The sequence below is a fragment of the Phaseolus vulgaris genome, chromosome 5, assembly GCF_051622355.1.
Source record: "Phaseolus vulgaris cultivar YP4 chromosome 5, ASM5162235v1, whole genome shotgun sequence".
Taxonomy (NCBI): Eukaryota; Viridiplantae; Streptophyta; class Magnoliopsida; order Fabales; family Fabaceae; genus Phaseolus; species Phaseolus vulgaris.
The window spans coordinates 27283774-27298120 of NC_143502.1; the positions used below are offsets into that span (position 1 = coordinate 27283774).

Sequence of the window (14347 nt, forward strand, 5' to 3'; positions counted from 1 at the left end):
GAATTCTGAAATATCTCAAAGGAACATCAACTGTTGGGTTATGGTATCCTTCTCACTCTCCAATTCATTTAATTGGTTATTCAGATTCTGAATTTGCAGGTTGCAAGCTAGATAGGAAGAGCACAAGTGGTACTTGTCACCTTCTTGGCTCAAGCCTAATCTCATGGCATAACAAGAAGCAAGCATGTGTTGCTCTCTCTACTGCTGAGGCTGAGTATATAGCTGTTGGGAGCTGTTGTGCACAGATTCTATGGCTCAAACAACAACTAGCAGACTTTGGATTACAAATCAGCAAAATCCCTTTGATGTGTGATAACACAAGTGCCATCAATCTTACCAAAAATCAGATTCAACACTCAAGGACCAAACATATTGAGATAAGGCATCATTTCATCAGGGATCATGTAAGCAATGGGAAATGTGAAGTGAAGTTTGTGGAGACCAAACTGCAGTTAGCTGATATCTTCACTAAACCACTACCAAAAGAGAGGTTTTTCTTTCTAAGAAATGAGTTAGGTATCCTTGATCTTAATAATCTCTCTTAAATCTGTTTTGATACATGTTAAAGTCTATTTGTGAAGACAAATAGGGGGAGAATTAATTGGTTTTTGTGTATCATTATCTGAAACTGTGTAGTATGTTAAAATCTCTGATATAAAACTATTTTCTGCTGCTGCTGATAGAAACAATCGATTGTTTCGAGTAAACAACCGATTGTTTATCAGGACTTATGCTTTCAATATGTGAAAATCTAACCTGCTGCTATAAGAAGCATTCGACTGTATATGTGCTATTTTTGCAGGTACTACTTTAGATTCAATCAGATCAAACACAAACACCAGGGATTTGTCTTCATCAAATAGGGGGAGATTGTTGAACCAAGTGGTGTTCAAGCTTTGAAGAATCCAAACCCTTTGAAGGATGATGAAGGCTGGCTGTGCTTGTTGTTGATGTGTTTTCTTTTAGATAAGATTTGGGGGTAGATTTAATATGTAATCCACTCTTGATTGAATCCAAAGCATAAACACTCTCAATCCTTTTAAAAGAAAAGTGTTTTTCAAGCTAAGTGAAAAACAACCTGTTGTTTTGTCGAAACAACCGATTGTTTTATACTTAGGTGTTTTTAGAAAAGGTTGAAAACTGTTTTTCAAATGGTTGAGCTGTCAAAACCAAAACAACTGATTGAATCGAGGAAACAACCGATTGTTTGTTTTGGTACCATAACAAAAAAATGGTTTGTGCTTTGACTGAGCATTAAATGATTTTCCAACTGTTTACTGTTAGAATTGATGGCTTTAAACTAGAGGGGGGGTGAATTGTTTAAAGAAGATTTTCGCAAACTTTTAAAACAAGAATGAATTTATCTCAGGAAACAATTGATAAGAAATTCAGTTTACCAAAAAACATAAAGCAAAGCACAACACTAGAAAAACAATCGGTTGTTTATACCAGTTATCAAATACAAAACTGAATTTAAAGAGATAGGGATAGAGAGATTGCACACAGATGTTTATACTGGTTCACTCCAAACCCAGAGCTACATCCAGTCTTCTCAGAAACCCTAAGGAAATCCACTAAGCAATCACAACTTGATCACTTACACAACAACCAAGAGAATGACCTTAAACACCTCAAGACACACACTCTTCTTGGCCAACACACCAACACCAAGATTGTTGATCTTGATCCCCTCAAGAACACAACCAATCTCAGCAAACACAGAAACGAAAACTTGTTTCATAGAGAGTACAAGGATTAAACTTGTTACAGAAGATAATCTGAAATCAATACAAGCAGAATCCTATTCCACAACTTTGATCAATCACAAAATTTCAGCAATCTTAGCTCTTTGAAAAACTCAAAAACTCTTAGCAAAAACTTGTCAAAGATTAATTGTCAAATCTGTTTTTCTGAATTTATTCAAAGATGTAGTTTGTTATCAAATCTTAACAAACTATTAAATTGCATTAAAAGATTGGTCAAAGCATTTAATGACTGGAGCGTAAGCAGTTAAATCATTTAAAGCTCAGTCAAAGATAAAACAGTTTTTCTGTTATGGTCCCAAAACAAACAATCGGTTGTTTCTTCGAATCAATCGGTTGTTTTGGTTCTTAACAGTTCAACCATTTTAAAAACAATTTTCAATCTTTTTCTCAAAACATCTAAGTACAAACAATCGGTTGTTTCGACAAAACAATCAGTTGTTTTAACTTAGTTTGAAAACATTTTACTTTCACAAAGATTGAGATGCTTATGCTTTAGATTCGATCAAGGGGTGGATTACAATACTCAAACTACCCCAGAACTATACTAAACCAGCACAACAACACCTAGCAGAGCAAATGCTTCATCATCCTTCAAAGGGTTTGGATTCTTCAAAGCTTGAACACCACTTGGTTTAACAATCTCCCCCTATTTGATGAAGACAAATCCCTGATGCTTGTGTTGTACCTGATTGAATCTGAAGCAGTTCCTGCAATATACAGTTTTGAACAAAGCATAGAACTTCTGATATTTGGTTAGCACAGATAAACAGTAATAAACTTCAGAGCTAAATATCAGAAAATATTACTCAACCAAACTGTTTAACAACTAAAAAACAGAAACTTAAACACAACATATTTCTCCAACACAACATATTTCTCCCCCTATTTGTCTTCACAAATAGACAAAGATAAGAAATAAAAACAAGATATTGTTTTGATTACATCAGCATTAAAGCAGCAACAGCAGAAAGAAAGAAAATTTAAAAACCAGATGTAAGCACAAAAAACAATCGATTGTTTCGATATACCAATAAGTTGTTTTCCTTCATTCTTCATCATCAGCAAATTGAAGATCAAAGATTTGGTTCTGGACAACTTCAATCTGTTCATCTAGAGACATGAATCTTGCATCCATGTTGTCAAACCTGGTGTCACTCCTCTGAAAATTACGAACACAGAGATCATGAAGGCTCCCTTGATTTTCAGCGAAGCTATCAAGCCTATTCATCATTAGTCTTTCAAAAGGAGACATGGTTTGCATCCTTTCTTCTTGATTTCCAGCACCAACACTTGGTCCAGCATCTTGATAATCTTCATGTTGAACATCCATATCAGCAGGTTCATCTTGTTCAAGATCAGCAGCACCACTAGATGAGGCACCAAGATCACCATCCTTACTAATCCATTTTCCATCTACTTTGGTAAAACCCATCTTGCTGAGTGATCCATTGTTCAACTCTTGAGTTGACTTGACCAACTCAGAAGTTTCATCTTCAAGATTTACTTCAAAATAGAGTAGAAATTTAGATACTAAAACAACATATGGATAGTGGTAGTCACTTAACCTCATAGCTTTTTGCATGTGCTCTTTGATGATGTGAATCCAATTGATTTTGATCTTCTTCATGATGCAGAAGATATATACCAGATCTTCATCAGTAAGAACAGAATGGGAGCAGAGGGGGCGAGGCTTGAACAACGACAAGTGGAACCGCAACAATGGGAGCAGAGGGGGCTGAGGCACCCTCACCACCGAGTGCCCCTTGGCGGCGGGCAAGCGCATTGGCCAGCCTAGCCCTTTTCTCCTCGTTTAGTACCATACCTACATCAAGATAAGAAGACATGAGAAGACAACAATACATAGTCATAAACCAGAGAATACAAGAGCCACAATACTAGGCCAGTAAATGCATAAGCATGAAGAAACAAAATATACAAGCATAAAAAGCTGATAACAGATGTGCACAACAAAGCAAGGCAAACGAAGACAAGTACCAATGTAACCCTTAAGGGCCTCGGCGTCGTATTCATGCTTGATCAGTTGAGCAGTGTTAAACACCGCTCCCAAGCTTGTGAGGACCTGTCACACCTCGCGATCGTGGGGAGTCAGTTCCTCAACGGTCTTGGGCTTTTTGAGCTTCAGCTGCCCCACCCAGTAAAAGGGAAACCCATCCAGTAGGGTGAGGTCATGATCGATGCAACACACCCTAAAGAACTTCCCTTTGAAGCCCTTATAGGATTGTTGGAAGAGTGTGAGGAGAACTCTCCCCGCCACTCCACTAAAACTCACCCAGAGATTCTTCCCAGAACTCTTAGCCTCGAAAAAGTGGAGGAAGACATCGATAGAGGGAGGGTGCCCAAAGTGATTGCACAAAATGGCGAATGCCCTCATGAAGGCCCAGTTGTTGGGGTGCAGCTGGGCAGGGGCCACGTTTATCTCCGTCAGGAGCGCCCTTTCAAAACTTGAAAGCGAAAAACAGAGTTTGATTCGCTTGAAGATGGTGGATAGAGGAAGAAGAAGGGTTCCCCGTTGTTGGCGCGGTCATCGGCGCACACGGGCTCGCCCTTCACACAGGGCCGAACGGATACATAAGCATCACATTCTCTCCCAAACACGCGGCTCATACAAGCTGCCTCGTCCTCCCTATGCTTTAGCAAATCTCCACTGGAAGTGAGTGTAGAGGTTTCAGCGAGAAGTTCGGCAGAAGCCCAAGGGTATAGGGCTTTGTAGTCGACGCTGGCAGGAGCGCTGGGGAGAGCGTTAGGAGGAGGGTTGGATGTGGTTTTTGTTCGAGCCATTTCAAGGAGAAAGCTAAAAATGAGAAAAAAGAAGGAAGAAACAAGGGTTTAGTGGAAGGCGATGGTGCGACTCGAAGAAACCCAGAAAAACAGAGACTCAGAAGGAAAAAATAGAGAAAACCTAAAATGCATAAATTTAAACAGTCCCAGACAGTTATTGAGCAACGAAATCAAGAGATAAGGGTGATAAATGCATAAAGATCACAGCTTTTGATCGAAGAAGGTTGGGGGTTCTGAGTTTCGAAGAAGGAAAGGTGAGAGCTTTCGAAGAGAAGATGAAACGTTTGAAAGAATTTTCAGAGAAAGTGATGGAACAGTAACGAAGCACGCGTTTTTGAATGCTTAACGTAAACGAAGGAGCGCAAGCGACGTTAAGTCCTGGTCGTTGATCTAGACACGTGTGCACAGATTAAAACAGGTACAGAGAAGTGTCACTTCGGTGCACTATTCACATCCCTTCACACAGTGCCACTTAGGTCGCCATGGGCGAGGACTTAGTCTCTTCGCTGAACAAGTTGACAACTCGATACTGGGGGGCTTGTGTACCAACCAGTCCTCGAACGTCGTTGATTGCTAGTAGAGGTGGGCCACGTAAGATGGGTCCCACAAGCGGCATGGGCCAGTGCCTCACAGACGGCACGCCCAAGATGCCGAGGAGTGGTTAGGTGTCCATCACCAGGATGTGTTGATGTGTCCTCGGCAACATAGTGAGGGCGATGTGACATCGAGCCTCAGTGACTCAAACAGCGAAGCTGGACCACGAGAGGTGGATCCCAAAAAACACACCAATTATCAGTAGGGAGAAGTCTAGATCACGAGAGGTCCATGCGTGTGGTGTGCATGTCGCATTCAGGTGTAGCACAGGTAAAGAACCACTGGGAAGGCTAAGGCCCATGAGGGTTACGTCCCAGAGGTAGGCTCATGCATGGCACGTGAACAGCTAGGGCACTCCCAGGACGGATAGCCCCAAAGATTAGGTGCACAAGTTGGTACCCAGGTGGTCATCCCGTCAGAGGTTGCACTCCAGTAAGGGAGCCTTACGCGCTAGATTGCCCTAAGAGTCGGTGATAGTGGCGCTAAGGCATACCCTCAAAAACCCCAATGCAGGTGGCGGAAACAGCAGAAACCCTAAACTATATAAAGGGTAGTAACAAACCTAATAAGGTACGCACCATTTACGCGATACACATAGTTTTACATCGAGCTTTTACGGCTAAGAGTTTTGGTGTTTCCTAACCTCAGTATTGACTTGAGCATCGGAGTGCAAACGACCTCTAGGGTGCCCCTTTGTCTTTGCAAGTTCAGGTGTTTGATCCAAGGAAAGCACGGACGTAGGCAGAGAGAATTGGGCGTGTGATCGTCATTAAAAGTACGAAGGCAATCGAGTCAACCGACAGGAAGGAATGTTTGAAAGGTTTTTTTTTATTAAGGAAGTTTGATAAATATTTTGTTTTTTTTTTGATATATGTCAATCTTGGAATTTCAATGGTAACGTAAATAATGTTCTAATAGGATTATTGGGAGAGAGGGGCAAGGACATAATAAGGTAATAACAACATTTGAGGATGAAGAATGAACAAAAACACTAATAATAAAGTATGTAGTATTCTATGCATCTTTATAATATAATATTTTGTTAGAAAAATTGTCCTCGAATATGTTGAGGTGATATGTGTCAATTGTGTGTTCAAAAAGTAAAATATCCAACATATCAAAGTTTGACATGAGTTATAAAAGTATATGAAAAAATTGTCATGTAAGTAAGAAAGTTAAAAAACAAAACAAAAAAGCACATACATGTCACAAGGAAAATGATAAATATGTTAAAATTTTATCCAAAAATAATATTTGAAGAAAGAAAATACTTCATTAAAAGAAGTGTCAAATATTGAGATAAGAAGTGTAAAAGAAAGGAAAAAAAATATTGAGATATGATCAAATATTAAAAGAGGACCAATAACATTATTGAAAAAAAAAACAAAAATATGTTTACTTGATAAGCGAGGGATATATTAGGCATAAATCTAGATGTCTTGTGCCATATACTATCCATAGATCTAATGCAAAACCTATTGTGCACATAAAAAAGAGAAGTAGAGAATTTAGCATCTACATTGTTAATTAATGTAATGATGAAGATTATGAGTAAAAAATAAGGATGTGTATTAATTTCATATTATAAAGACTCGTATTTACTAAGTAATATTGAATGTTGTACGGATAAATAATAATTTAAAATAAACTTGAATACATTTTAAATATCTTATATATGATTGATTATTTTAGTACTTACTAAATACGTTTTTCATTTTTAATATATAATATTTTTTATTTATCCGTTGAGTTTAAACATTTTCATATAAGTTGGAGTGTTAATAAATAATGTGTTAGGTTTGTTTTACTAATATTCACATAATAATACATCACCACTTATGACATCTGTTATTATAATATGAAATAGAGAATTTAGCATCTACATTGTTAATTAATGTAATGATGAAGATTATGAGTAAAAAATAAGGATGTGTATTAATTTCATATTATAAAGACTCGTATTTACTAAGTAATATTGAATGTTGTACGGATAAATAATAATTTAAAATAAACTTGAATACATTTTAAATATCTTATATATGATTGATTATTTTAGTACTTACTAAATACGTTTTTCATTTTTAATATATAATATTTTTTATTTATCCGTTGAGTTTAAACATTTTCATATAAGTTGGAGTGTTAATAAATAATGTGTTAGGTTTGTTTTACTAATATTCACATAATAATACATCACCACTTATGACATCTGTTATTATAATAAAAATTAAAATATAAAAAAGAAATATAAAATATTTTATTGATTGATTATAATAGACAACATAGTATCGAAATACAAGTACATATTTTTTTAAATACTTAAATTAATATTTTATAATTAATTATATATTTAATTTAAAAAATAAATTCATTGAAAATAATTAAAAATATGTTGACCTGAAATTTATATATTGACCTTTAAAATATGTTGTTTCTAAAGAGTGAGAAAAAAATATTATTTTGAAAAAAAAAAATTGAAATTAGAGTTATCGACGTAAAATACCGGCCGTTGACGCAGCCGCTGTCAACAGTCAAACGAGACCAGAATTAGAAAAAAGAGAGTAAATGCTAATAAGTGGAGAGTATGGGTTAAAATTCTTAAAATAATACTGGTTAAACAATTAAAATACATAAACTGTTTTTTTAATGATTTTTAGTGTGTTCTATTTACTTTCTAATTTGATAGCTATCTTCCTAAAAACACTAGTTAAGAAGAGTAGAAAAAAAATCGTAAAACATTTAAGTTTAAAAACAGCTATAAAGTTTATTAAAACCTCCTAATTTGTTATTTAATACTTGTTTTTAATTTAAAAATAAAAAAAATATTAAAATGAAAGATTTTCTATTCATATTAATCAATAATAAAATTATGAAATTATGAAAATGCATTATTATTCTATAATAGTAGAAGTTGGTAATGGACGGTTGTACCCTTTTGTTAACTTCCAGGAAAGTCCACTCTAAAGTAAACCGTGTGTGTTTCTGACCGAGTTTGTTCCTCTCTGTTGCTGAGTTGTCTTCAATGAATCTATCTAAGCCTTCTCCTTCTTGGAAGATCCCATCCCACATTCCTCTCTCTTCCCTTCCTCCTCTTTATATACAATGATGTTCCCTTCATCACCTCATTATCTTATCAATTCATCCATTTCTCTTGTTTCTCTCTTTCATCTTTCATCTTTCTTCTCTCTTTTTACTCACCCAACTCCAATTCAACACTATGGCAGCACAAAACTCCCAAACCCACTTCCAAGATTTTTTGCCTGTGATGGCCAACAAGCTTGGTGGGGATGGCCTAATTGATGAACTTTGCAATGGGTTCAATCTTTTGAAGGATTCAGAAAAAGGGGTCATCACCTTTGACAGCCTCAAGAGAAATTCTGCCCTTCTAGGCCTCCAGGGCCTCAGTGATGAGGATCTTCGCTCCATGCTTGAGGAAGGTGACTTTGATGGTGATGGGGCGCTCAATCAGTTGGAGTTCTGTGTTTTGATGTTCAGACTTAGTCCTGAACTCATGGAAGGTTCAAAGTTGTGGTTGGAGCAAGTCCTTCAACAAGAACTCAGAGATTACCTATAATTTTTTTCCCCTTTTCATTCATTTGTCATTTTGGGCAATTTCCCATATACTTTTGTAAGGAAATGAAAAGAAAATGAAATGGCACAAGTGTTTCATTTTATTCTTGCTGTATATTTTTCATTTTTTCAATTATTATGCACAAATGCTCGTTAATCTCTTTTTCGCTTCTTTAAAAAAATTCAATCTTTTTTCTTCTGTCCTGAAAAATGGATGATTTAATAATATGCCGTTCTTATTCCTGCCTTGAACAAACTTTATTGTGATCAGGTTGTGAATTAGTCCAAATAGCCGGCTGCCTAAAAAAAGGTTAAACTCAATTGGCTTAGAAAAGCTAATGAAGTCGATAAGACTTGGATGAACCAAAGGACCAAAATGCAAGTTTTTTTCCACTCGTCATTGCTCAATATTCAACTTTAGGTGAAACATCGTTTTCAAAACTATGTATGGTGTAAAGGACTAAAAACCTAGTGTGTGGACTCTGGCTAATCAAATAGGCCCTTGGTTGACGACCTGTTTGAGGGCATAGACTTGACACTGAATTTTTCGTGCAATAGCTTCTGGAAGTTGCACAAATGTGTTTATCTGATAAGCCTTTGCATGAATGCAAAGAGGCAATCCCAGGATATGCCCCCAACATATTATATCACTATATCCTTCAATTTGCCTTGGATAGAAGTCAATTGACAATGATTCTAAATTCTAGAACCTAAGTCATTAGTGATCTGTTATTTTCAGTTGGAAAAAGTGTCAAATTACTGTGTCATGGATTTTTATTTTCACCTTGGGTTTGTTACACTACAAGGTTACCTACTTACAAGGTTTTAAGGAACATCCACTACTGTTTTGTTAGTTTTTGGAGCATTTTTATGCAAAAGACTAATTCATTTGGTGGTACTGAATGGTTTCAGTCCCACATATTTTAAGTTCTCATTCCAACTACAGCCTAATCAGTCTATAAGTAACTTTTCTCCTAATTCAACTCTTAAGAAAGATACCTATTATTATAACTGAAATACAAAAAGAGAGTTGAATCCAAAACACTAGTTCTAGTTCATTCATTATAATATCTAATATCAGGATAAAACAACCTTAGACAGTTGCCATTGATAGGACATGAGGACCAACAAAAGAGGTAACCTTGTATTCATGTCTATCTAATATAGGTCAAACTCGTCCAAAGAAAGAATTGACAACACCTTCAGAAAGTGTGTTTGTGTTCACGTTTGTTTTGGTTTGAACGTAAATAATATCTTAGACAGACGTTTCCTTTTAACATGAATCCAAGAAACTCATAAACCAAACACTAAAAAGAAAAGAAAGTTAAGTTTTGTCATGCCAGAAATTGAGGAATTTACGTTACAGATTTCATGTTTTTTTTTACTCAATACAAGCAGTTACAGAAATCCAAAATACTGAAACCGTGAGCATCATGGTGTAAGTCTCATTTCCTTCTTCACTGTCCAGACATAGAAAGACAAAGTGGTTCAGTGAAAGCACAGAGCTTCGAGAGTGTCAAGCGATGAAAATCCTTCTTCTCATGTTCGTTCTTACTAAGATTCTGTTTTTCTTCTTCCGCACCTCCACTGCAAATGACTCAATATCCCAATTTCAATCACTTTCCGTAGGCAACACCTTGGTTTCTGAGAAGGGTACTTTTGAATTGGGTTTCTTCAGTCCAGGAAGTGCTGCAGATCTTTACTTGGGGATATGGTACAAATCAATATCAGTGAAGACTGTTGTGTGGGTTGCCAACAGAGCCAAGCCAGTAAAAGGAAACTCTAACATGTTGCATATTAACAGTGAGGGGAATCTTGAGCTTGTTAACCATAATGGGGTTGTGTCTTGGTCAGCAAACTCTTCAAAGAAGGTTCAAAATCCCATTGTTCAGCTCTTAAATTCTGGGAATTTGGTAGTGAGAGATGAAGGAGACCAAGTACCTGAACGCTACTCGTGGCAAAGCTTTGATTACCCTTCTGACACACTTTTACCAGGAATGAAGCTGGGTTGGGACTTAAGAACCGGCCTCGAGCGGCGTGTATCTTCTTGGAAGAATTGGGATGATCCATCACCAGGAGATTTCAGTTGGGGTATCTCTCTCGAAGGATTTCCTCAAGTGATAATGTGGAAGGGGTCAAAGGAGTTTTACCGTGGTGGCCATTGGAATGGACTTGGATTCAGTGGTGCCCCAGAATTGAAGGCAAATCCAGTTTTTAACTTCAAGTTTGTTTCCAACGAGAATGAGGTGTACTACACCTACAGCCTCAGGAATGAGTCTATGATTTCAAGGATTGTAATGAACCAATCCATTTCTACTCGCCAAAGGTACATATGGATTGAAGATGCTCAAGCTTGGAGGCTTTATGCATCTGTACCTAGAGATAACTGTGATTCCTACAATATCTGTGGACCAAATGGAAATTGTGTAATTGGTGATTCTCCAGTGTGCCAGTGTTTAAGTGGATTTAAACCAAGATTGCCAGGGCACTGGGACATGATGAACTGGACTCAAGGATGTTTTCTTACTGAAGAATGGAGATGTGAGGAAAGGAGGAAACATGGGTTTGTTAAATTTAGTCAGCTGAAAGCTCCAGATACTTCAAATTCTTGGGTCAATGAGAGTATGAGTCTCACTGAGTGCAGGGATAAGTGCTTGGAGAATTGCTCCTGTAAAGCTTATGCAAATACAGATGTTGGAGGAGGAGGTAGTGGTTGTTTGATGTGGTTTGGTGATCTCAGGGATATCAGAGAGTTTTCTGGTGGTGGTAGCGATTTATATATCAGAACTAAATTTTCAGAATCAGGTAAGGTCTTGACTTGATCTCTCCCAGGTTATAAGTATATTTAGTTTTACTGTATTTGCTCTTTTTGTCATAATTTTAATGATTCATGATTGAGTCTGCTCCCTCATTTCTATATAAATCATGAAGCTGTGAAAGAAAAACATACCATGAAGGTGGTGGCAATAATCCTCATAATAGCCTCAGTTCTTACAACCATTCTGGTTTTGTACAATGTTGGAAAGAGAATAAAAAAGTTCAGAGGTAGCTTCCTTACTCTTGTATTTATTTCAAGGACTTGCCAGTTATATACAGAATAAGAATATCAACTTTTTTTATGTTTTAGTGATTGCACTTAAAATTTCATATACGATTTATATTATTATTTGGTGACCCGGGTATTAAAGCCATGCATGACACTTTCCCACCTGATTGATTATATTTACAATCAAATCACATTACCCAGGTTTGGCTAGTCAAACTCTGCTAAATCTTACTGTGCAAGAGCCTACCAGAGTTTAAACATCCATACACAAATATTCCTTCATTTTTTTTTCTTCTCTTGGCTGTTGCACTTTTTAAGTTGATGCTAACAACATAGTGTAATTTGTGCTTGTCACAGGCACAGAAAGAAACATATACTTCTAATTATATCAATGGACTAAAACTCGAATTACTCTGCACTTTTTCTAAAGAAAAAAAATTATGGATATTTTTTGCCTGATCTATAGTTTAATGGAATATCATCTTTTCAGCTTGTGAATCAAGTAAATCCTTGATACTAGAGAATAATAAAGATGAGGAAGAGCTTGAGCTTCCTTTCTTTGACCAAGCAGCAATCGCCAAAGCAACTAATTGCTTCTCAATTAACAATAAGCTTGGAGAAGGTGGATTTGGGGCAGTATATATGGTAATTATGCAGCATAATTCCCTGATTCAACATAAAATCCCAGAATTCATCATATTAACAGTATTTATATGATGCCTATGTGTGTGACACTATAGGGTACCTTAGCAGATGGACAAGAAATTGCTGTGAAGAGACTCTCACAAAGTTCTGGACAAGGGTTTAATGAATTTAAGAACGAAGTCATATTGATAGCCAAACTTCAGCATCGGAACCTAGTTAAGCTTGTTGGTTATTGCATTGAAGAAGAGGAGAAGATGCTTATCTATGAGTACATGCCCAACAAAAGCCTAGACTCCTTTATATTTGGTTCTAATCTCTCCACATCTTTTTCAATTTAATTTCCATTTTCTTCTAGAAATTTTCCTCCTTCATTTCTCTTTTCACAAAACCCTTTCCTGTCATTTTTTTTCAAATGTTACTTTATGTTTCCAGAGAATGAGTTAGCAATATTATTAATCTGGCAGATCAGGCAAAGGCTAAAATTTTAGATTGGTCTAAACGCTTCAGTATTATTTGTGGAGTTGCACGAGGACTTTTTTATCTTCATCAAGATTCTAGATTGAGAATAATACATAGAGACCTTAAAGCAAGTAATGTCCTACTTGATCATGAGTTCAACCCAAAAATATCTGATTTTGGCATGGCTAGAACTTTTGGGGGAGATCAGATTGAAGGAAATACAAAAAGGGTGGTTGGAACATAGTAAGTTAATCTCTCAACATAATTTGTAATATGCATCTACCACCACACAGTGATGTTTAAACTTCTGAACCATGTTTTTAATGATTTTCTTCAGTGGTTACATGGCACCTGAATATGCCATTTATGGACTATTCTCAGTGAAATCTGATGTCTTCAGCTTTGGTGTACTAATGCTAGAGATAGTAAGTGGAAAGAAGAATAGAGGTTTTTCCCATTCAAATAACAGTATTAACCTTATTGGACAGGTAAGTGAAACTGAAACGAACCTGTTTCTTTTTTTCTTTACAAGTAACAAACATTGGTGATGACATGTCTGTTAAACGGGTTAGGCATGGAGATTTTGGAAAGAAACCAGACCTTTGGACTTAATTGATTCATGCATGGAGAATTCATCTGTTCTATCAGAAGCATTGCGTTGTATCCATATCAGTCTTCTATGTGTCCAACAGCATCCTGAGGATAGGCCAAGTATGTCCACTGTGGTAGTGATGCTGAGCAGTGAGAGTGCCCTGCCTCAACCTAAGGAGCCCGGTTTCCTTATGGAGAAGGAGAAATGTTTTCTTGAAGCAGATTCCTCCACCAACCACCTCTTTTCTTCTACCAATGATATAAGTCTTACCACGTTTGAGCCTCGGTAGTACACTATTTGCCTCAAATAATACATTCTACACCTTTTGCATACTGCTTTAGCACCTATTTTGATGCACATGATGGAATGCAGATGCAAAATTTGTATGTCATTGATGAATTTTGTCAGTGTTTTTGGTTTTTGATATATTAGTGAATCCATCTAACCCTTACGGATCAAATCCATCTAATGCATTCCTATTCAAATAGATTTAAATAATCTATCACGTATTCTATTAGGCTTAAAAGATTCTTAACATGGTTTTCACCTTGCGTATCAGATTTGCTAATTCATTTAAATCCTAATTCCTTAGACAGTTAAACTTTTATTAGTAATTACAAGCTTTAGGCTTTTAGGAGAAACCAAAAAAGTAGTAGTTATTAATATCAAGGCAGTAAAACACATTATTGCTTTGTCTCCAAGATTTTGCAGTCCTTCCACAGTGTATTGCTCTTGCTTACTCACAAATGAACTTGACAGTACTTGAATATTTTTTCCGAGCTTTGAAATGGCAAAACTGATTAATATTCCCAAGGATTTGGAACAAACTTTGGGTTCTCCCTCTATAGGTTCTCTCTTGATGCACAGCACATCAAA

The 14347-nt window shown here is 36.5% G+C and overlaps 2 protein-coding genes across 3 annotated transcripts; both read left to right on the top strand.

Annotated features, from left to right (window-relative positions):
• The first annotated feature begins 8281 nt into the window (after nt 1-8281).
• On the top strand, nt 8282-8833 carry LOC137834192 (calcium-binding protein KRP1). The gene has a single exon (XM_068642254.2). It carries the CDS (start codon nt 8377-8379, stop codon nt 8731-8733), a length of 357 nt encoding a protein of 118 aa, XP_068498355.1. The 5' UTR covers nt 8282-8376; the 3' UTR covers nt 8734-8833.
• A 1171-nt stretch (nt 8834-10004) lies between these two features.
• On the top strand, nt 10005-13956 carry LOC137835344 (G-type lectin S-receptor-like serine/threonine-protein kinase At4g27290). Of its 2 annotated transcripts, XM_068643815.2 has the most exons (7): nt 10005-11534; nt 11661-11774; nt 12266-12420; nt 12516-12726; nt 12885-13122; nt 13217-13367; nt 13452-13956. In XM_068643815.2, the coding sequence occupies exons 1-7, from the start codon at nt 10253-10255 to the stop codon at nt 13758-13760; spliced, it is 2460 nt and encodes an 819-aa protein (XP_068499916.2). In that variant the 5' UTR covers nt 10005-10252; the 3' UTR covers nt 13761-13956. The 2 variants fall into 2 exon arrangements, with proteins under 2 accessions (XP_068499916.2, XP_090158183.1); XM_090302057.1 differs by lacking the exon at nt 11661-11774 and having other exon boundaries at nt 10116-11534.
• The last annotated feature ends 391 nt before the right edge of the window (nt 13957-14347 follow it).

Coding starts and splice junctions, on each gene's coding strand:
- LOC137834192 (XM_068642254.2), top strand. CDS start 8,377: ATGGCAGCACAAAACTCCCAAACCCACTTCCAAGATTTTTTGCCTGTG.
- LOC137835344 (XM_068643815.2), top strand. CDS start 10,253: ATGAAAATCCTTCTTCTCATGTTCGTTCTTACTAAGATTCTGTTTTTC. Junction 11,775..12,265: donor GAGAATAAAAAAGTTCAGAG/GTAGCTTCCTTA, acceptor TCATCTTTTCAG/CTTGTGAATCAAGTAAATCC. Junction 12,727..12,884: donor CCTAGACTCCTTTATATTTG/GTTCTAATCTCT, acceptor TTAATCTGGCAG/ATCAGGCAAAGGCTAAAATT.